The 24027-nt window shown below is 47.0% G+C and overlaps 1 protein-coding gene across 1 annotated transcript in view; it reads right to left on the bottom strand.

The window, feature by feature from the left end:
- LOC137302556 (calmodulin-binding transcription activator 2-like) overlaps positions 1–24027 on the bottom strand; it is a 137210-nt gene that overhangs the window by 86222 nt on the left and 26961 nt on the right. The window contains exons 3-7 of the mRNA XM_067972298.1: positions 19392–19459; positions 18029–18164; positions 13393–13464; positions 7367–7520; positions 2105–2245 (exon numbers count right to left, since the gene is read on the bottom strand). Of these exons, the coding sequence (XP_067828399.1) occupies positions 2105–2245; positions 7367–7520; positions 13393–13464; positions 18029–18164; positions 19392–19459 (571 nt within the window). The remainder of the gene's footprint in view (positions 1–2104; positions 2246–7366; positions 7521–13392; positions 13465–18028; positions 18165–19391; positions 19460–24027) is intronic.

Raw genomic sequence — 24027 nt, 5'->3', positions numbered from 1 at the left:
TCAGAATACCCTCTAACAACTTACCCACTACAGATGTCAGGCTCACTGGTCTGTAGTTCCCAGGCTTTTCCCTGCCGCCCTTCTTAAACAAAGGCACAACATTTGCTACCCTCCAATCTTCAGGCACCTCACCTGTAGCGGTGGATGATTCAAATATCTCTGCTAGGGGACCCGCAATTTCCTCCCTAACCTCCCATAACGTCCTGGGATACATTTCATCAGGTCCCGGAGATTTATCTACCTTGATGCGCGTTAAGACTTCCAGCACCTCCCTCTCTGTAATATGTACACTCCTCAAGACATCACTATTTATTTCCCCAAGTTCCCTAACATCCATGCCTTTCTCAACCGTAAATACCGATGTGAAATATTCATTCAGGATCTCACCCATCTCTTGTGGTTCCGCACATAGATGACCTTGTTGATCCTTAAGAGGCCCTACTCTCTCCCTAGTTACCCTTTTGCCCTTTATGTATTTGTAGAAGCTCTTTGGATTCACCTTTGCCTGATCTGCCAAAGCAATCTCATATCCCCTTTTTGCCCTCCTGATTTCTCTCTTAACTCTACTCCGGCAATCTCTATACTCTTCAAGGGATCCACTTGATCCCAGCTGCCTATGCATGTCATATGCCTCCTTCTTATTTTTGACTAGTGCCTCAATCTCCCGAGTCATCCAAGGTTCCCTACTTCTACCAGCCTTGCCCTTCACTTTATAAGGAATGTGCTTACACGGAACTCTGGTTAACACACTTTTGAAAGCCTCCCACTTACCAGACGTCCCTTTGCCTGCCAACAGACTCTCCCAATCAACTTCTGAAAGTTCCTGTCTAATACCATCAAAATTGGCCTTTCCCCAATTTAGAATTTTAACTTTTGGGCCAGACCTATCCTTCTCCATAGCTATCTTAAAACTAATGGAATTATGATCACTGGTTCCAAAGTGATCCCTCACTAACACTTCTGTCACCTGCCCTTCCTTATTTCCCAAGAGGAGGTCAAGTTTTGCCCCCCCTCTAGTCGGGCCATCCACATACTGAATGAGAAATTCCTCCTGAATACACTCAACAAATTTCTCTCCATCCAAGCCCCTAATGCTATGGCTGTCCCAGTCAATGTTGGGAAAGTTAAAGTCCCCTACTATTACCACCCTATTTTTCTTGCAGCTGTCTGTAATCTCCTTACATATTTGCTCCTCAATTTCCCGTTGACTATTTGGGGGTCTGTAGTACAATCCTATCAAAGTGATCTCTCCCTTCTTATTTTTCAGTTCTACCCATATGGACTCAGTGGGCGAACCCTCGGATATATCCCCTCTCACTACTGCCGTGATGTTCTCCCTAATCAAGAACGCAACTCCCCCTCCTCTCTTACCTCCTGCTCTATCTTTCCTGTAGCATCTGTACCCTGGAACATTGAGCTGCCAGTCCTGCCCCTCCCTTAGCCATGTTTCAGTAATAGCTATAACATCCCAGTCCCATGTACCCATCCATGCCCTGAGTTCATCTGCCTTGCCCATCAGACTTCTTGCATTGAAATAAATGCAGTTTAATCTAGTCTTCCCTTGGTCTTTGCCCTGCTTTCTCAGACTATCTGTCCGGTCATGTTCTGTACACTCTCCCTTACTGCCTTTTGTTTCTGTCACCACTTTATTTCCCACTGACTTCCTGCATCGGTTCCCATCCCCCTGCCACATTCGTCCCACTCCCCCTGCTCTTTCCCCATAGGCCTGTAAATTTTTCCTTTTCAAGTATTTATCCAATTCCCTTTTGAAAGTTATTATTGAATCTGCTTCCACCGCCCTTTCAGGCAGCGCATTCCAGATCAGAACAACTCGCTGCGTAAAAAAAATTCTCATCTCCCCCTCTGGTTCTTTTGCCAATTACCTTAAATCTGTGTCCACTGTTTATTGACCCTCCTGCTACTGGAAACAGTTTCTCCTTATTTACTCTGTCAAAACCCTTCATAATTTTGAACACCTCTATCAAATCTCCCCTTAACCTTCTCTGCTCCAAGGAGAACAATCCCTCAAAAAAGAACTAATATCCGAACCGTACAAGGGTTTGTGGAACTGTAGCTTTGATAAGGTCCGAAAGATTCCACTTACCGAGGCCACTATTGCAGAGGCATGTGTGAGTACGAGGCTGAGGCTTTGCATGATGGCTTTCAAGGACCTGATGAACCAGTTGTTCGACTGAGAACTCGGTGGTTCCATTGCCATTGCTACAAGTCCACTTAATGCCATGGACTGAAACAGAACAGAGAAACAATGAATGTTCCCTCTATAATTCCTCAACAACGGCATTAATCCCCGCCCCTTCACAACACCACATCCAACTCAACCATTGTGACACATATGTCTCCCAAAACAGCCATCCTGAGTCTTCTCTTACTGCCCAACTCTAGCTGACTAGGAAACAGGCTGAGACTGACCAAAGTCATTTCACATGGGATCTTTACGGAAAGGAGGCTTCATTCCCTCAGTCTGAGATGGATTTGCACAGGAGGTAATGGAGGGACACTGCTGCTGTGGAACTGTACCCAGCAAGTCAGGAGGAGAGGAGATGCACTGAGCCACCTGTCCTTTGGTTAAGATGTAGTAGCAGCTAAACAGCTGGTGTAGCGATGTGCTACACCACAGAAAGGCAGGGTTTGACCTGTGATTCCTCCTGTGGCAAGTCCTCAAACTGGTCCACGACATCAGAAAGCTACAGTTAGACATCTCTCCAAAGCAAGAGAAACGGGGTGGGTGGGATCAAGGAACGAAAAGAATGTGAGATATTCTGCCCAAAAACCACCTTCAACTCATCACAATATCACCGCAGGCTCTCTCAGTATTGGTAACTGTACTGCTCAGTGTGGTACTGAGTCATACAGGCTAGAAGGCCCCAAGTTCATCCTGATCTGTGCACAAGTTGGCTCATCTCAGCTGGGGCAGCAGCTCGGGGCACTTTACACGAGAAAGAGCCAAAGTTACTGCTCCTGCTCACATACCCTAGTCTAGTGTTGTCCAGTACTTGTGGCTACCAGAGCTGGCTAATTGCATCTCTGATCAGTAAATAAAACATGGGTACCAGCCTCCATGGTTGGGCCTGTGATCTCAATACTCATATTCACACGGTGTACGCATGTGAACTTTAACCGTTGTGTGCGTTTGTTGGTAAAATAGTAAGACGAGAAGCACAGTGTGAGATTGTTTTTTGATCGTTGTGAGTGCCTTGGTTACTGAATGGTGGTCGATGTGTGTTAAGTAATTATACACATGTGTGAAGTGCATTGACCTGTAGAGTGTGTGTGTGTGTGTGTGTGAGAGAGTGAGTGTACGTAAGATGTTTTCTACTAAAATTAGTGCGAGCGGCTAAAACGGTGTCGCTGTACCCTCATCGGGGGCTAGTCAGCAATTTCTATTGGACAACACTGCCCTATGACCCTGCTGGAAAGTGCAGGTGTGATGCACTCCATTTCAAATAGCCAATACTCCCTCTCCAGACTTACACAAGGAGAATGGCTGCTGGTACTATACCCCAGCACCCTCACGAGAAAACAGGAGCAAATTCTAGGGGGAAAGACAAGACAAGCACTGGCAAAGACCTGGAGGCAGGAGACCTGCATGAGTTCTGCTTGAAAGGGTGGCGTCTACAGTCGAGGGGAAGAGAGAGGAGAAATGGTTTGAAATACAATAAAACACTGCTCTCCTTTCCTATCAGAAAAGTCCTTCCATCCATGCCCTGCCCTGTCCCACTCCAGGATCACCCCATGAACGGCACTCTGTATTTCATCCACCTAAAGGCACGCTGGGCTTTATGGCCAGTGCTCCAGGAACAGAAGCAACACAGCCTGGCCCTTACCTGGTCTAGTCGCAGGTGGCTCTAGTCCCAACACTATATGTGGCTGTTTCAATAGCCTCAGGACAATTAGTGATGGGCAATAAACATCAGCCTGTCAGTGTCGCCCACATCCCGAGAGAGACAGACAGACAGAGAGAGAGAGAGACAGAGAGAGAGAGAGAAACAGAGACAGAGAGAGAGAGAGAGACAGAGAGAGAGAGAGAGAGAGAGACAGACAGAGAAACAGAGAGAGAGCGAGCGAGCGAGAAACAGAGAGAGCGAGAGAGAGAGGGAGGGAGAGCAAGCGTGCCTGTGCACACGGGAGAGCAAGAGATAGATAGATGGATGGAGATAGAGGGAGAATTAATTTCCTTTCATTTCCAGTTTTCTTCCCTCATCTTCTGAAAGTGTCTCACTCTGGGGTACGATTCTTGCACAAATGGCCACTATGAGGGTTGGAGGCTGTTTCCCCATGGAGAGCCTCACAGTCGAGTCCAATTCTGTCCTCACCTGAAATCCAAACACTGCTCTTTCCAGCAGGGGTCATCAGCTCGTTATCAGGACCAGGAACCCTGGCTGATTTTACCACCCCTAACCCTAACCTGGGAGCAGGGAGACCAGCTGTAGCCCCCCTCCCACGACTGTTTCCCTGGTTGAGATCAGCTTAACACAGCAGGGACTAACCGGTGATATAACCTGGGCTCTTTCTTGTCACAGTGACTCAGTGCCACACTAAGTTCTGTTTTTACTTGCATTTACACAGCACCTTTCATGTCCTCGGGAGATCCAAAAGCACTTCCCAGAAATTGATGTATTTTTTGAAGTGTAGTCACTGTTATGTAAGAAAATTTAACAGCCAATTTTACACACAGCTAGGTCCCACACACAGCAATTAGATAAATAATCAGATAATCTGTTTTAATGATGTTGGTAGAGGGAAAAATGTTGGCCTGGGCACCGGAGGTCTCCCCTGCCCTTCTTCGAATAGTGCCATTAGATCTTTTAGATCCACCTGAACAGGCTGGCAGCCATGGCCTCAGTTTAACGTCTCATCTGAAAGATGGCACCTCCAACAGTGCAGCACTCCCTCAGTACTGCATTGAAGAGTCAGCCTAGATCATGTGCTCAAGTCTGTGGAGTGGAGCTTTAACTTTCTGATTTGGAGGAGAGAGTGCTACCACTGAGCCATGGCTGACATCACATACTACAGAGTAAGTAACTCAAAATCCCCCTTCCAGGATTACAATACACAGGAACTTTTATTCTCCCAGAAATCTAATCTTGAATTTTGACATAGTTTCTGCCTCAACCACTAACCCTTGAAGTGAGTTCCACAGCCTCACAACTCTCTGTATAAAGAAGTTTCTTCTATCCTCTGTTCAAAATCTCTTAAATTTAATCTTGTATCTATGGCTCCTTATTCCTGACCCTTCAACTACTGGAAACAGTCTGTTTCTTTCTACCCTGTCCCAATCTTTCACAATTTTAAACACTTCTATCACACGTAATCTGCTTTGTTCTAATGGAAAAAGACCCAATTTTTTATGGATTTGTTCGTATTTGTATTTCCTCATACTAGGCAACATTCTGGTGAATCTATTATAACCTCTCTAAAGCCTCATTATCCTTCTCATGGTGCGAAGTTTATACAGGGCCTTCAGGACATCCAAAAGCACTTCCCAGAAATTGAAGTATTTTTTGAAGACTGTTATGTGCCGATGACACAAAGATTGGTGGCATTGTAAGCAGTGTCGATGAAAACATAAAATTACAAAGCGATATTGATAGATTAGGTGAATGGGCAAAACTGTGGCAAATGGAATTCAATGTAGACAAATGTGAGGTCATCCACTTTGGATCAAAAAAGGAGAGAACAGGGTACTTTCTAAATGGTGAAAAGTTAAAAACTGTGGATGTCCAAAGGGACTTAGGGGGTTCAGGTACATCGATCATTGAAGTGTCATGAACAGGTGCAGAAAATAATCAAGAAGGCTAATGGAATGCTGGCCTTTATATCTAGAGGACTGGAGTACAAGGGGGCAGAAGTTATGCTGCAGCTATACAAAACCCTGGTTAGGCCGCACCTGGAGTACTGTGAGCAGTTCTGGGCACCGCACCTTCGGAAGGACATATTGGCCTTGGAGGGAGTGCAGCGTAGGTTTACTAGAATGATACCCGGACTTCAAGGGTTAAGTTACGGGGAGAGATTACACAAATTGGGGTTGTATTCTCTAGAGTTTCGAAGGTTAAGGGGTGATCTGATCGAAGTTTATAAGATATTAAGGGGAACAGATAGGGTGGATAGAGAGAATCTATTTCCGCTGGTTGGGGATTTTAGGAGTAGGGGGCACAGTCTAAAAATTAGAGCCAGACCTTTCAGGAGTGAGATTAGAAAACATTTCTACACACAAAGGGTTGTAGAAGTTTGGAACTCTCTTCCGCAAACGGCAATTGATACTAGCTCAATTGCTAAATTTAAATGTGAGATAGATAGCTTTTTGGCAACCAAAGGTATTAAGGGATATGGGCCAAAGGCAGGTATGTGGAGCTAGATCACAGACCAGCCATGATTTTATCAAATGGCGGAGCAGGCACGAGGGGCTGAATGGCCTACTCCTGTTCCTATGTTCCTATGGTGGCATGGGCTGACATGTGGCAGATGAAATTTAACGCAGAAAAATGCAAGGTGATACATTTTAGTAGAAAGAATGAGGAGAGTTAATATGAACTAAAGGGGTACAGGAACAGAGAGATCTGTACACAAGTCATTGAAGGTGGCAGGGCAGGTTGAGAAAGCGGTTAAAAAAGCATACAGGATCCTAGATTTTATAAATAGAGGCATAGAGTACAAAAGCAAGGATCTCATGATGGACCTTTATAAAACACTGGTTCGGCCACAACTGGAGTATTGTGTCCATTTCTGGGCACCGCACTTTAGGAAAGATGTGAAGGCCTTAGAGAGAGTGCAGGAGAGATTTACTGGAATGATTCCAGGGATGAGGGCCTTTAATTACGTGGATAGACTGGAGAAGCTGGAGTTGTTCTCCATGGAACAGAAAAGGTTGCGAGGAGATTTGATAGAGGTATTCATAATCATGAAGGGTCTAGACAGAGTAGATAGAGAGAAGGGTCATCATCCAGAGGACATAGATTTAAGGTGATTAGCAAAAGGACCAAAGGAGTTATGAGGAAAAACTTATTTACGCAGCGAGTGGTTAGGATCTGGAATGCAGGTGGTGGAGGCAGATTCAATCATGGCTTTCAAAAGGGAACTGGATAGGTACTTGAAAAGAGAAAATTTGCAGGGCTACGGGGATAGGGCAGGGGAGTAGGACTAGCTGGATTGCTCTTGCACAGAGCCGGCATGGACTCGATGGGCTGAATGGCCTCCTTCCGTGCTGTCACCTTTCTATGATCCTTTCTAAGTTGTGCCCAGTGATCAACCTTATCCTGTTTGAATTCTCCGATTTCCCAATACTTTAAGTCAAGGCGCTGAGAGAGGCTGGAGATTGGCAACGTGAAGTACAAGGGAAACGTCTTACACATTGGCTTCAGCTGATAAATGAGCTCCTCCTTCGACCATTTCAGCCACTCTTTTCTGTCGCTGTTGACAGAGCACAGGATGGGGCCGCAGATCTTCCCACAGTCCTCAATAGCTGGGACATTCATGTAGTGCACTAACACTATATCAGGATTCTGAAGGAGAAGATTTCAGAACAAACATTTAACTTTTAATCACTCTGCAAGGTGCCATCAAACAACTCAAATCAATGCTATCATCCAGTATTGTTACAAATTAAAACCCATTTACAGAGCAATAAACTTACATTAAACGATAGCTGATTATGGTGCATCACAGAATACACGATAAAGGGGGCACTCCAGAGTGCGGGATAAAGAGGGCACTGCAGGGTACAGGGGCACTCCAGAGTGCTGGGTACAGGGGATACTGTATGGTGCGGGGTACAAGGGAAACAGCGGGGCGCGGGGGGCAACTGCGGGGCGCAGGGGGGTAGAGAGAACTGCAGGATGCAGAATACAGGGGGCAACTGCAGGGCACGGGGGCACTGCAGGGGATACTGTGTGGTGCAGGGTACAAGGGAAACAGCGGGGCGCGGGGGGCAACTGCGGGGCGCGGGGGTAGAGAGAACTGCAGGATGCACGGTACAGGGGGCACTGCGCGGTACGGGGGCCACGGCGGGCTGCAGGGCACGGGGGCCACGGCGGGCTGCAGGGCACGGGGGCCACGGCGGGCTGCAGGGCACGGGGGCCACGGCGGGCTGCAGGGCACGGGGGCCACGGCGGGCTGCAGGGCACGGGGGCCACGGCGGGCTGCAGGGCACGGGGGCCACGGCGGGCTGCAGGGCACGGGGGCCACGGCGGGCTGCAGGGCACGGGGGCCACGGCGGGCTGCAGGGCACGGGGGCCACTGCGGGCTGCAGGGCACGGGGGCCACTGCGGGCTGCAGGGCACGGGGGCCACTGCGGGCTGCAGGGCACGGGGGCCACTGCGGGCTGCAGGGCACGGGGGCCACTGCGGGCTGCAGGGCACGGGGGCCACTGCGGGCTGCAGGGCACGGGGGCCACTGCGGGCTGCAGGGCACGGGGGCCACTGCGGGCTGCAGGGCACGGGGGCCACTGCGGGCTGCAGGGCACGGGGGCCACTGCGGGCTGCAGGGCACGGGGGCCACTGCGGGCTGCAGGGCACGGGGGCCACTGCGGGCTGCAGGGCACGGGGGCCACTGCGGGCTGCAGGGCACGGGTGTATTGAAAGGCATAGAATACAGGCTGCAGTGCAGGGTAGAGGGTTACTGAAGAGCATATGGTGAAGGGTGTATCGCAGTGTGTAACGCCCAGTACTGCAGAAACATATTTGCTGGGTAGGATGGTGCGTGGCACTCAGTGACTAGGGTCAGGTCATATCTGGTGGGAGAGTAGGTCAAACTGGAGAGGGTGGGTGAGATAGCGGACTGATTGGATGCTGGTTTTGAGTACGGTGTAGTATCTGTGGGAGTTTGAAATGTGGACAGTGTTGTTCTTACAGTGCAGCAGTGGGGAAGTACCCTTAGTACGGCCAGGGGCCAGTCCTGGCCCAGTTCCCTTTCATCTGTTCCCCTCATACTCTTGCTTCTCTGTGTGTTTCTGCTCTTCCAGTCGCAGCCCACGAGCTGTGGGATCCTCTGCCCTTTCTTGAACAACCACCCTCTAGTCCTTTGGCAAAATTCCCGTTTCCAAAGATTTCTGGTAAAGTGAGTGCTCCCACGAAGTCCTCCACAATCTCCTTCGGCATTCTGTGATGCAAAGCACCTGGGGCTGGGGGCCCTTTTGCTTCCATTGACTCATCTCTCATTATTTTGTGATCTTGTGACTGTAGCAAACCCGTAGCCAGCACTGAGGAGACTGCGCTCCCACCAGAGGCGGGGGCTTCAGAGAGGAGACAATATGGGACTCGTGACCAATGTAAACAAAAAAACATCCATCCAAATGAAATATTTCAACTTAACTGCAATCACCCTGTATATATCACACTCCTTCTCCCTTCACTGTAATCACCCTGTATATATCACACTCCTTCTCCCCTCACTGTAATCACCCTGTATATATCACACTCCTTCCCCCTTCACTGTAATCACCCTGTATATATCACACTCCTCCCTCACTGTAATCACCCTGTATATATCACACTCCTCCCTCACTGTAATCACCCTGTATATATCACACTCCTCCCTCACTGTAATCACCCTGTATATATCACACTCCTTCTCCCTCACTGTAATCACCCTGTATATATCACACTCCTCCCTCACTGTAATCACCCTGTATATATCACACTCCTTCTCCCCTCACTGTAATCACCCTGTATATATCACACTCCTTCTCCCTCACTGTAATCACCCTGTATATATCACACTCCTTCTCCCCTCACTGTAATCACCCTGTATATATCACACTCCTTCTCCCCTCACTGTAATCACCCTGTATATATCACACTCCTTCCCCCTTCACTGTAATCACCCTGTATATATCACACTCCTCCCTCACTCTAAACACCCTGTATATATCACACTCCTCCCTCACTGTAATCACCCTGTATATATCACACTCCTTCTCCCCTCACTGTAATCACCCTGTATATATCACACTCCTTCTCCCCTCACTGTAATCACCCTGTATATATCACACTCCTTCTCCCTCACTGTAATCACCCTGTATATATCACACTCCTCCCTCACTGTAATCACCCTGTATATATCACACTCCTTCTCCCCTCACTGTAATCACCCTGTATATATCACACTCCTTCTCCCCTCACTGTAATCACCCTGTATATATCACACTCCTTCTCCCCTCACTGTAATCACCCTGTATATATCACACTCCTTCTCCCTTCACTGTAATCACCCTGTATATATCACACTCCTTCTCCCCTCACTGTAATCACCCTGTATATATCACACTCCTTCTCCCCTCACTGTAATCACCCTGTATATATCACACTCCTCCCTCACTGTAATCACCCTGTATATATCACACTCCTTCTCCCCTCACTGTAATCACCCTGTATATATCACACTCCTTCTCCCCTCACTGTAATCACCCTGTATATATCACACTCCTCCCTCACTGTAATCACCCTGTATATATCACACTCCTTCTCCCCTCACTGTAATCACCCTGTATATATCACACTCCTTCTCCCTTCCAAAAATGAAACTAATTGTTTCACCATAATTCTAAGCTTCCAATCAAGGTTTGAACATTTTGTGACCTTTGCAAGGTCCTCCCCTCCCTTGTGAAGATGTTGCCTCCTTTCTGGTAATGGGTTCGGAAGATGCCAAGTGCCCTCTCCTAGCTCATCCCAGTGGCCATTTGTATGTGAACCCAGAGAATGAGTAAAAGAGGGCAGATTCTCACACTGATCAGCAATAAGGAGCAGGAACCCTGGCCGATTTCCACCTCCCTAACCTATGGCACTGACAGCAATTGTAGCATCATTACGACAGCCCAGTGAAGATCAGCTGATTTAATACAGAGCAGGAACTAATGCAGTCTCCTTCATGGATTGTGTGGCTCAGCTTTTGAATGAATAGATTGGCTGAGCCATCACTGGAGCTTTCCTTTGTATTTTCTAATCTACTCTCCTTACACAGCTGAAACTCCAGACTCCTGGTGTCTCCAACAGACCAGCCCATTACCTGCAGTAAATGATTACTTGGTGCTTTCAGGTAGCAGATCTTCCCAGTCGCCGGGTGTCCATAAATGCACACACTATTTCTTTTTAAATAAGGTTGAGATGCCTTGTAAAAAAAATAACGTACCTAATTAACCTACCCTCTCTGGCAATAAACCCCCCCCCCCATACCCTAACTCTACCAATAAAACCCATCCCCCCAGTACCCTAACTCTCCCAATAAAACCCATCCCCCCAATACCCTAACTCTCCCAATAAAACCCATCCCCCCAATACCCTAACTCTCCCAATAAAACCCATCCCCCCAATACCCTAACTCTCCCAATAAAACCCATCCCCCCAATACCCTAACTCTCCCAATAAAACCCATCCCCCCAATACCCTAACTCTCCCAATAAAACCCATCCCCCCAATACCCTAACTCTCCCAATAAAACCCATCCCCCCAATACCCTAACTCTCCCAATAAAACCCATCCCCCCAATACCCTAACTCTCCCAATAAAACCCACGTCCCAATACCCTAACTCTCCCAATAAAACCCATCCCCCCAATACCCTAACTCTCCCAATAAAACCCATCCCCCCAGTACCCTAACTCTCCCAATAAAACCCATCCCCCCAATACCCTAACTCTCCCAATAAAACCCATCCCCCCAATACCCTAACTCTCCCAATAAAACCCATCCCCCCAATACCCTAACTCTCCCAATATAACCCATCCCCCCAATACACTCTCCCAATAAAACCCATCCCCCCAGTACCCTAACTCTCCCAATAAAACCCATCCCCCCAGTACCCTAACTCTCCCAATAAAACCCACGTCCCAGTACTTTGCTCTCCCATCATTATTGCTGCTTGCACTTTGAGGCAAAGGTTACTGTTTCACACCATCTTCCCAATTCATTCCTACCTGACCATGAGCACGTACGGAAGCGAAATATAACTTGGAACTGAAATGAGATTGTGAATCCCTCCACAGCGTGTGGTTGAAACAAACTTGCTAATAGCACAGGTCCTGTCACATGATCGAACATATCTTTAGTCCTAGACCAGACGTTCAACATCTCCTCAATTTTTAACACAAAAACCCTTTGTCCTACATCACACAAAGAGAATCGCAAAACCTTCCCATTAAACAAACCGACAGCATCAGTAAGAAAAGCTATTGGAAAGCAAAATTCACTATGCCATTTCTTTCTCTCCAACATTCTCTCTCTCCCCCCACCCCATCCCTCTCTGCTGCTGCACTGGTGCTGCTCTCAGACCTCCTGCCCCTTACCCCGATCACAATTACTCATGTGTGTGCCTAGACAGTGAGTGTCGACAGCATATTAGACCACAGAGCTGAGCCTGATCCTGTCCTCATCTGATATGCACATACTGCAATGCAGGGGGCAGTGGAGAGCAATCATTCTGCTACGCCCCAGCACAGAGCCAAGTGGCCAATTGCAGCCCCCGTATGGCTGCTGGCCAGCTGGGACATGGATGTTCCTGGTCTGCATGGCCCAATACCACTGGGCAGTACATTTACCTACTGAGCAATCAGGAAAGCAAGTAATGTGATTGTCATCTTTTGACTGAATTACTATCTGACTCCATGATTCTCTCTATACAGATTGTACAGAATTCCTCTCTAACCAATGGCAAATCATCTCTTTGTATCGCTACAGCAACGGCAATGATCTGTTGGCGATGCCCTTTTGTGAACATCACAACAGAAAAATTCGAATTGTTCATTCCTGTGGTCAGGAAAGACTTACTGTGGGCATCACAGGCTCTATACAAGAGAGCAGGGAGGAGCAGGTTCAAGCTCAGAAACCCACCTCAAAGTTGATACAAACATCATCTAAAGTCCTCAGCTGCACTGCAGTGCATAACCCGGTCCTGGGGTTTACCAATCCACACTGTCACTGCGTGTGTCAGTAACGTGCAGACTCCAGACAGAGAGCTACACACTCGTCATGGTTTTTGCCAGTGTTCTCCCCTCCTCTTCTCTCCTGAAGGCGCTGACTCTTGAGGGCTGTCAGGCACCCTGCCGTACCTCATTCAACTGGCCATTCTTCCATGTGTGGACCTGGCCAGAGTGCTGCCAGGCTATTCCCTGTGAAGGGCCTCACAGCCAAGTCAGATCATTAAGCAAAGTCCACACATGCTTATGATTAGGAGATAAGTGTAGTCATTTATAAATCTCCAGGACACAGGCATGTAACAATTTTCTCTCAATATCAAGAACGTAGAGCAGTCTCTCATCATCCTCACTGAAGATCTCTGTTGACTTTTCCCATTTCCAAGAGTGTATTGAAACTGCATCCTTTGTACAGTGAGAGCTTCAGCTGTGATCTAAACATGTGCCCTAAATGTGGCTTTGGTTTCCTACCTGTAGAAGCCAGTAGCACCTCCGGTGGAATGTTGGAACAATAGAAGAATGTACATAACAGCCGTACAGACACTGTGGAGAGAAGCAAAGGGAAAGGGTCAGTCCGTCTTACACCAACTCATCACCTCATCACCTCTTGTGGTAAGTCAGAGACACATCCGGAGGTGCGTTTTATTTTCAATGTTAATTTCTCTGTTCTTTCCTCTCCTGTGTACCATTCTCAAGTACACGGAATGTGCAGGCTCCCACCTCGCAGCCCCCTACCTAGTTTCTGTTGTGAGAGGACTGTCCCCTTCTTCTGCAGGAAGTGCCAAGCCTACATTCAGCAGCAGCTGTCAGCAAAGTGGACCTAAAGCAGTGTTGCAATTTGCGTGTTCCTTACTGTCTACTTGAGTGAGACTACTGACCGTTTGTCAAATTGTGCCACATTATGGGCAGTTCTGTACCGTCCATACTCACTAGGACGGCCTCAAATGTTCAGCACCTTTCAATGAGATGACTTTAGGGCACTTCCCTCATGTCAGTCTGGACTGGATTCAAGCCCAGCTCCCAGAGCAGAAAGCAGCACATTGCCCAGACACCCGACCAATGAATAACTCACCTAGTGCTGCAGCGACACTGAGTAACAGCACACAGACTCCCCCAATGGCCGAGCCCGTAAGGCACCACCAGGGGCTGCACTAAGCTATTTAGGCCACAAGGTGCCAGGTTTGATCACGTTAGCTGTGGTAAGGATACATTAACACCAGCTTCACTGGGCTGGTGAGGGGAAAAATAAAAATCAGTCGGGGGTATAGGGGGAAGGAAGGGTTGGAAGAAAAAGCCGCTAACAAGTAACTCTGGACATTGGAACATCCTTGTTGTCCTTAGCAGTGTCTCTGAGAAGTGACAGTGGTACTACACCAGGATCCCCTATTACTGGTACCACAATGCTAAATAAGCATCATAACAGTATTAAAGGGTATGGACAGTGAAACCCCTTCGACAGAACCTCCCAAACCCGCAATCTCCAGCACCTAGACGGACATAAGAACATAAGAAATAGGAGCAGGAGTAGGCCAATCGGCCCCTCGAGCCTGCTCCGCCATTCAATAAGATCATGGCTGATCTGATCCTAACCTCAAATCTAAATTCATGTCCAATTTCCTGCCCGCTCCCCGTAACCCCTAATTCCCTTTACTTCTAGGAAACTGTCTATTTCTGTTTTAAATTTATTTAATGATGTAGCTTCCACAGCTTCCTGGGGCAGCAAATTCCACAGACCTACTACCCTCTGAGTGAAGAAGTTTCTCCTCATCTCAGTTTTGAAAGAGCAGCCCCTTATTCTAAGATTATGCCCCCTAGTTCTAGTTTCACCCATCCTTGGGAACATCCTTACCGCATCCACCCGATCAAGCCCCTTCACAATCTTATATGTTTCAATAAGATCGCCTCTCAGTCTTCTGAACTCAATGAGTAGAGTCCCAATCTACTCAACCTCTCCTCATATGTCCACCCCCTCATCCCCGGGATTAACCGAGTGAACCTTCTTTGTACTGCCTCGAGAGCAAGTATGTCTTTTCTTAAATATGGAGACCAAAACTGTATGCAGTATTCCAGGTGCGGTCTCACCAATACCTTATATAACTGCAGTAATACCTCCCTGTTTTTATATTCTATCCCCCTAGCAATAAAAGCCAACATTCCGTTGGCCTTCTTGATCACCTGCTGCACCTGCAAACTAACTTTTTGATTTTCTTGCACTAGGACCCCCAGATCCCTTTGTACTGCAGTACTTTCCAGTTTCTCGCCATTAAGATAATAACTTGCTCTCCGATTTTTCCTGCCAAAGTGCATAACCTCACATTTTCCAATATTGTATTGCATCTGCCAAATCTCCGCCCACTCACCCAGCCTGTCTATATCCCCTTGTAGGTTTTTTATGTCCTCCTCACTCTCTACTTTCCCTCCCATCTTTGTATCATCTGCAAACTTTGATATGTTACACTCGGTCCCCTCCTCCAAATCGTTAATATAGATTGTAAAGAGTTGGGGACCCAGCACCGACCCCTGCGGAACACCACTGGCTACAGGTTGCCAGTCCGTGAATGTACCATTTATCCCAACTCTCTGCTTCCTGTTAGATAACCAATCCTCCACCCATGCCAGAATATTACCCCCAATCCAGTGATTCTTTATCTTGAGCAATAATCTTTTATGTGGCACCTTGTCGAATGCCTTCTGGAAGTCCAAATACACTACGTCCACTGGTTCCCCTTTATTCACCCTGTACGTTATATCCTCAAAGAACTCAAGCAAATTTGTCAGACATGACTTCCCCTTCGTAAAGCCATGCTGACTTTGTCCTATTACATTATGTTTATCCAAATGTTCCGCTACTGTCTCCTTAATAATAGACTCCAAAATTTTACCCACCACAGATGTTAGGCTAACTGGTCTATAATTTCCAGCCTTCTGCCTACTACCCTTTTTAAATAAGGGTGTTACATTAGCAGTTTTCCAATCTGCCGGGACCTTTGCCAAGTCCAGAGAATTTTGGAAAATTATTACCAAAGCATCCACAATCCCCACTGCCACTTCCCTCAAGACCCTAGGATGTAAGCCATCAGGTCCAGGGGATTTATCCGCCTTGAGTCCCATTAATTTACTGAGTACCAATTCCTTAGTGATTTTAATCGTATTTAGCTCCTCCCCCACTAAAGACCCCTGTTTGTCCAGTGTTGGGATATTCTTAGTGTCCTCTACCGTAAAGACTGAAACAAAATATTTGTTCAGCATTTTTGCCATCTCCATGTTTCCCACCATTAATTTCCCGGTCTCATCCTCTAAGGGACCTACGTTTGCCTTAGCCATCCTTTTTCTTTTTATATAACTGTAGAAACTCTTGCTATCTGTTTTTATATTTTTTGCTAATTTATTTTCATCATCTATCTTCCCTTTCTTAATCAATCCTTTCGTTACTTTTTGCTGTCTTTTGAAGACTTCCCAATCTTCTATCCTCCCACTAAGTTTGGCTACCTTATATGTCCTTGTTTTTAGTCGGATACAGTCCTTAATTTCTTTACTTAGCCACGGATGGCTGTCATTTCTTTTACATCCTTTTTTCCTCAGTGGAATATATATTTTTTGAAAGTTGTAAAATAACTCCTTGAATGAACACCACTGTTCATGTACCGTCTTACCCTTTAAACTATTTTCCCAGTCCACTTTAATCAATTCCGCTCTCATACCATCATAGTCTCCTTTATTCAAGCTCAGTACGCTTGTTTGAGAACCAACCTTCTCACCCTCTAATTGGATATGGAATGTAACCATGTTATGGTCACTCATTCCAAGGGGATCCTTAACTAGGACATTATTAATTAATCCTGGCTCATTACACAGGACCAGGTCCAAGGTTGCTTGCCCCCTTGTAGGAACAGTTACATACTGCTCAAGAAATCCATCCCTAATACACTCAATAAACTCTTCCTCAAGGCTGCCCTGCCCAATTTGATTTGTCCAGTTAATATGATAGTTAAAATCCCCCATAATTATAGCTGTTCCCTTATTACATGCCCCGACTATTTCCTGATTAATACTTCTTCCAGCAGAGTTGCAACTATTAGGAGGCCTATATACTACGCCCACGAGTGTTTTTTGCCCCTTATTATTCCTTATCTCCACCCAAACTGTTTCATTATCCTGATCCTTTGTCCCAATATCATTTCTCTGTATTACAGTGATTCCTTCCTTTATTAACATAGCCACCCCACCTCCCCTTCCTTCCTGCCTGTCCTTCCTGATTGTTAAATACCCTGGCATATTTAATTCCCAGTCGTTGTCACTCTGCAGCCATGTTTCTGTAATGGCCACAAGATCATACCCATACGTCGTTATTTGTGCCGTTAACTCGTCCATTTTGTTACGAATGCTACGTGCATTCAGATAAAGAACTTTCAAATATGTTTTGTGACACTTAGTTCCTGCTTTTTCCTTTTTTAACACTTTACCTTTTACTCCATACCTTCTGTCCCTTCCTGACACGCTTTCCTCTGTCTCCCTGCTCAGGTTCCCAACCCCCTGCCACAGCTTTGATGCTGGGTTAATCGCCTTACGCCTTCTAGTTTTCATTTTATCTGTCGTGCCTAAAGTACACTTTCTTTCCGCTGCTCTACGCTTTTCCCTTTCACTTGTTCTTGAACAACTGTTTGTACTATTTGTATTGTAGATTTCCCCTGGGTCTTCCCCTCTCTTGCTGCTCTCAACTTTATTCCCTTCTGACTCCCCGCTCAGGTTCCCATCCCCCTGCCACTCTAGTTTAAACCTTCCCCAACAGCACTAGCAAACACCCCCGCGAGGACAAGGGCAGCAGGCACATGGGAACAACACCACCTGCACGTTCCCCTCCCAGTCACACCATCCCGACTCGGAAATATATCGCCGTTCCTTCATCATCGCTGGGTCAAAATCCTGGAACTCCCTTCCTAACAGCACTGTGGGAGAACCATCACCACACGGACTGCAGCGGATCAAGGATAAACCCACCACCACCTTCTCAAGGGGCAACAAATGCCAGCGATGCCCACATCCCCAGAATCAGTTTTTTAAAAGCTCCCTCAATAACAGGCACAGTTCCACACGTATCTTCACACACCTCCATCCCTTGGACCTTCAATTTCATATGATCCTCTCTTGTTGTTTTCCCATCTTTCCGCTTTTTCCAACAGTAGCCATCTTTTCGATATTTTACCTTCTTTCTATTATAAAGTATGATCGAGCCATTCAGTGGCCTGGGTAAGAACAGGTAATCAACCATTAGTAATGTGGCTTTACACTGAGTAAACTCTTAACGGAGATAGGTGTTACAAATACAGCAGAACAAAGGCTTCTCCCACCAAAAGCAATCCTGCAATATTCAGCCACAGGAATCTCCAGCAGCCTGGCTCAGATTGTAATTAACATGGGTATAAATGAGAACACGACCTCTCTGCTGACTCAGTGGGTACGTGCACTGATTAGCCTGGTCGTGAACCACAGACTTAGTAGGTTCCATGTCGGGAATATGCAGAGTCAGCTGATCTTAGCCAGGGAGCAGTTGAAAGGCCACAATTTGTCTCAGTGCCTTTGGGCCAAAAACAGCCAGGACTCGCACACCTGATCATTAACTGGTGACCCCACTGGAAGCTGCTCGTGAACAGATGTCAGCAACAACAGGATCAAGTTTGGCTGGGACACCCAGTGTGATCAGCTAACCTTCCACGCTCACTGTCTGTGCTCACACCTCAACAATTAGTCACTTAGATCAACCAACACCACAGATTAACTGGACATTATCTCATTGCTGTTTGTGGGATCTTGCTGTGTACCAATTGGCTACCATGTTCCCTACATTATAACAGTGAACTTCAAAAGTACTTCATTGGCTGTAAAGCGATTTGGGATGTCCTGAGGTCATGAAAGTGTATGAAGTACTGGAGGGTACCGAATGCCCATGAGACTGTAAGCCTGGTTTGAATCAGCACCTTCAGGCGTGGGCCCCGTGCGCCCGTCGGCCCCGTGCGCCCGTCGGCGGGCAGGGGCCCCGTGCGCCCGTCGGCCCCGTGCGCCCGTCGGCGGGCGGGGGCCCCGTGCGCCCGTCGGCCCCGTGCGCCCGTCGGCGGCCCCGTGCGCCCGTCGGCCCCGTGCGCCCGTCGGCGGCTCAGTGCGCCCGTCGGCGGCTCAGTGCGCCCGTCGGCGGCCCCGTGCGCCCGTCGGCGGGCGGGGGCTCAGTGCGAGAGGGCCCAGGATGTGTCAGCACCTTCAGGAGAAGAGGGGATAGAAGTATGGAAAAATATATAAAAAACACTGTGACTATACTGTTTCCTCTTCAGTTCAGGAGAGTGCCACTGACAATGGATCAAAAATCAGAAACCCTTCTTACCCAAAGTACTGATATTGAACAGTGATTATCGTGCTGTTTCTAGAATCAGTAGGTGAGGTCCTGGTCAATTATCTCCCCATTTGTTAAAGCAGCTCACCTGGTTCGAGGCGAGCCGGACAGCCATTCCTCGTGCTTCTCAAATGTTGTTAAATATGATGCTATCTCCTGAAAGTAAAAATCACATCCCAGTCAGGGACACACAGGATTCACAGAGAGGTACCTGGGGAAACAACACGCTGTGGGCTTTATTTGTCTTTCAATATGCAGTGTATATGGTGCAAATACCGTCAAGGGTTAGTCAGGGGACTCATCTTTCAAATCCAAAAAAACATTGAAAGAAGACATCAAAAAAAAGTCATAAAAAGTTGGAAAGGGTGTCAGCCACGATCTTACTGAATGGGGGAGCAGGCTCGAGGGACCGAATGGCCTATTTCTGCTCCTATTTCTTATGTTCTTCAACAATCAGAGACACTGACTGTAAGCCACATTCGGAACACCGTCCTTTCATCTCCAAGAGCTGGTCCGAATACAGTCCCAGGCCACTCCCACCCAATGTCCACACATGCCCTTCCCTGCAGGAGTCAGTCGGTCAGTGACCATGAGCAGTATCGCTGGCTGATCTTTCCTTCCCTGGCCCAGGGTGCTAGGGCCAATTGTAACAACTCAACAGCACAATGTAGGGGCCGACCCTGGAATCATCTTGATGGACATGGCTCAGTTACTCATTGGATCAACTCACCGAGCCACTGGGAACGTCTTAGGTTTTAACATTCACAACACAGGGTGACTCCACCCACCAACCATTCCAACAGTCTGAGAATCACAACCCAACACAACACAACACAACGTATAAACAGTTCTTGAACGGACTTAAATTGCACCATAAAAAGATAAAATTAGTGAATGTCACAACAAGGGCAACCTTCTGGCAACCAGGATCCACAAGCACCCTCCTCCAACACCACTGGCAACATATTTAGGTGATACCATAAACATTATGTGCCATATGGTGAGTTTTCACTGCTTAAATGGGCAATGATGAGCGAAACCCACAATAAATTCAGGTATCAGACTCACTGCACAGGGAGATTACACAGATATCGGACTCACTGTACAGGGAGATTACACAGATATCGGACTCACTGTACAGGGAGATTACACAGATATCGGACTCACTGTACAGGGAGATTACAGAGATATCAGACTCACTGTACAGGGAGATTACACAGATATCGGACTCACTGTACAGGGAGATTACACAGATATCGGACTCACTGTACAGGGAGATTACACAGATATCGGACTCACTGTACAGGGAGATTACACAGATATCGGACTCACTGTACAGGGAGATTACAGAGATATCAGACTCACTGCACAGGGAGATTACACAGATATCGGACTCACTGTACAGGGAGATTACACAGATATCGGACTCACTGTACAGGGAGATTACACAGATATCGGACTCACTGTACAGGGAGATTACACAGATATCGGACTCACTGTACAGGGAGATTACTCAGGTATCGGACTCACTGTACAGGGAGATTACACAGACATCGGACTCACTGTACAGGGAGATTACACAGATATCGGACTCACTGTACAGGGAGATTACACAGATATCAGACTCACTGTACAGGGAGATTACACAGATATCGGACTCACTGTACAGGGAGATTACACAGATATCGGACTCACTGTACAGGGAGATTACACAGATATCAGACTCACTGTACAGGGAGATTACACAGATATCAGACTCACTGTACAGGGAGATTACACAGATATCGGACTCACTGTACAGGGAGATTACACAGATATCGGACTCACTGTACAGGGAGATTACACAGATATCGGACTCACTGTACAGGGAGATTACACAGATATCGGACTCACTGTACAGGGAGATTACAGAGATATCGGACTCACTGCACAGGGAGATTACAGAGATATCGGACTCACTGTACAGGGAGATTGCAGAGATATCGGACTCACTGTACAGGGAGATTACACAGGTATCAGACTCACTGCACAGGGAGATTACACAGATATCGGACTCACTGTACAGGGAGATTACACAGATATCGGACTCACTGTACAGGGAGATTACACAGATATCCGACTCACTGTACAGGGAGATTACACAGATATCGGACTCACTGTACAGGGAGATTACACAGATATCGGACTCACTGTACAGGGAGATTACACAGGTATCAGACTCACTGTACAGGGAGATTACAGAGATATCGGACTCACTGTACAGGGAGATTACACAGATATCAGACTCACTGTACAGGGAGATTACACAGATATCGGACTCACTGTACAGGGAGATTACACAGATATCGGACTCACTGTACAGGGAGATTACACAGATATCGGACTCACTGTACAGGGAGATTACACAGATATCGGACTCACTGTACAGGGAGATTACACAGATATCGGACTCACTGTACAGGGAGATTACACAGATATCGGACTCACTGTACAGGGAGATTACACAGATATCCGACTCACTGTACAGGGAGATTACACAGATATCGGACTCACTGCACAGGGAGATTACACAGGTATCAGACTCACTGTACAGGGAGATTACACAGATATCAGACTCACTGTACAGGGAGATTACACAGATATCGGACTCACTGTACAGGGAGATTACACAGATATCGGACTCACTGTACAGGGAGATTACACAGATATCCGACTCACTGTACAGGGAGATTACACAGATATCGGACTCACTGCACAGGGAGATTACACAGGTATCAGACTCACTGTACAGGGAGATTACACAGATATCGGACTCACTGTACAGGGAGATTACACAGATATCGGACTCACTGTACAGGGAGATTACACAGGTATCAGACTCACTGTACAGGGAGATTACACAGATATCGGACTCACTGTACAGGGAGATTACACAGATATCGGACTCACTGTACAGGGAGATTACACAGATATCAGACTCACTGTACAGGGAGATTACACAGATATCAGACTCACTGTACAGGGAGATTACACAGATATCAGACTCACTGTACAGGGAGATTACACAGATATCGGACTCACTGTACAGGGAGATTACACAGATATCGGACTCACTGTACAGGGAGATTACACAGGTATCAGACTCACTGCACAGGGAGATTACACAGATATCGGACTCACTGTACAGGGAGATTACACAGATATCGGACTCACTGTACAGGGAGATTACACAGATATCCGACTCACTGTACAGGGAGATTACACAGATATCGGACTCACTGTACAGGGAGATTACACAGATATCGGACTCACTGTACAGGGAGATTACACAGGTATCAGACTCACTGTACAGGGAGATTACAGAGATATCGGACTCACTGTACAGGGAGATTACACAGATATCAGACTCACTGTACAGGGAGATTACACAGATATCGGACTCACTGTACAGGGAGATTACACAGATATCGGACTCACTGTACAGGGAGATTACACAGATATCGGACTCACTGTACAGGGAGATTACACAGATATCGGACTCACTGTACAGGGAGATTACACAGATATCGGACTCACTGTACAGGGAGATTACACAGATATCGGACTCACTGTACAGGGAAATTACAGAGATATCGGACTCACTGTACAGGGAGATTACACAGGTATCAGACTCACTGCACAGGGAGATTACACAGATATCGGACTCACTGTACAGGGAGATTACACAGATATCCGACTCACTGTACAGGGAGATTACACAGATATCGGACTCACTGCACAGGGAGATTACACAGGTATCAGACTCACTGTACAGGGAGATTACACAGATATCGGACTCACTGTACAGGGAGATTACACAGATATCGGACTCACTGTACAGGGAGATTACACAGGTATCAGACTCACTGTACAGGGAGATTACACAGATATCAGACTCACTGTACAGGTGGATACACTGCACTGGTTTCTGAAGATTGCTTTTTATTTAAAGCTTGGGGTGCCAGACAGGATTGAAGGGGGCTCTGTTGCAAATGATGTACTTTTACCTTCAGTAATTTAAACAAACATTTCCGTTTACATAGCAAAGAATTACATCAAAAGTACAGCAAAGAAACAGGCCATTCGGCCCATCTGGTCTATGCTGGTGTTTATGCTCCACTCGAGCCTCCTCCCTCCCTACTTCATCTCACCCTATCTCCATATCCTTCTATTCCTTTCTCCCTCATGTGTTTATCCAGCTTCCCCTTAAATCCATCCACACTATTCACCTCAACCACTCCTTGTGGGAGTGAGTTCCACATTCTCACCACTCTCTGGGTAAGGAAATTTCTCCTGAATTTAAGATGACATTCCCCATCACAGTTTTGAAGTTTTGTCCTGAACCAAATACCCCAAGTTAACATGGTGATGGGCATGTTCACAAGCATTGCTCATATTTCCTTTCATTTCATCAATCAACGACAACTCAACTGCTTCGCCTGCTCCCTGCTCATTCTCGACTCACAGCACTTGGACAATAAAATGCAGCACAATTCAGGAACACACAACAGAGAGTGTTGGTAAAACAAGCAGCAGGTAGGGGAAGCTGAATATTTAATGCAGCATTGAAAGTCTCATAAGCTGAGCTCTCCCAATATGAGGTCTGACAATATAATGCAAATGAAACCAGGACTGGAGCTAAGGTCAAAGGACTGGGGGGGGGCAAAGGACTGGGGGCGTGGGGT

The sequence above is a fragment of the Heptranchias perlo genome, chromosome 35 (genome assembly GCF_035084215.1).
Source record: "Heptranchias perlo isolate sHepPer1 chromosome 35, sHepPer1.hap1, whole genome shotgun sequence".
Lineage (NCBI taxonomy): Eukaryota > Metazoa > Chordata > Chondrichthyes > Hexanchiformes > Hexanchidae > Heptranchias > Heptranchias perlo.
Note: the sequence above shows the minus strand (reverse complement) of the source record. Positions and strands in the feature narration are given on the sequence as shown.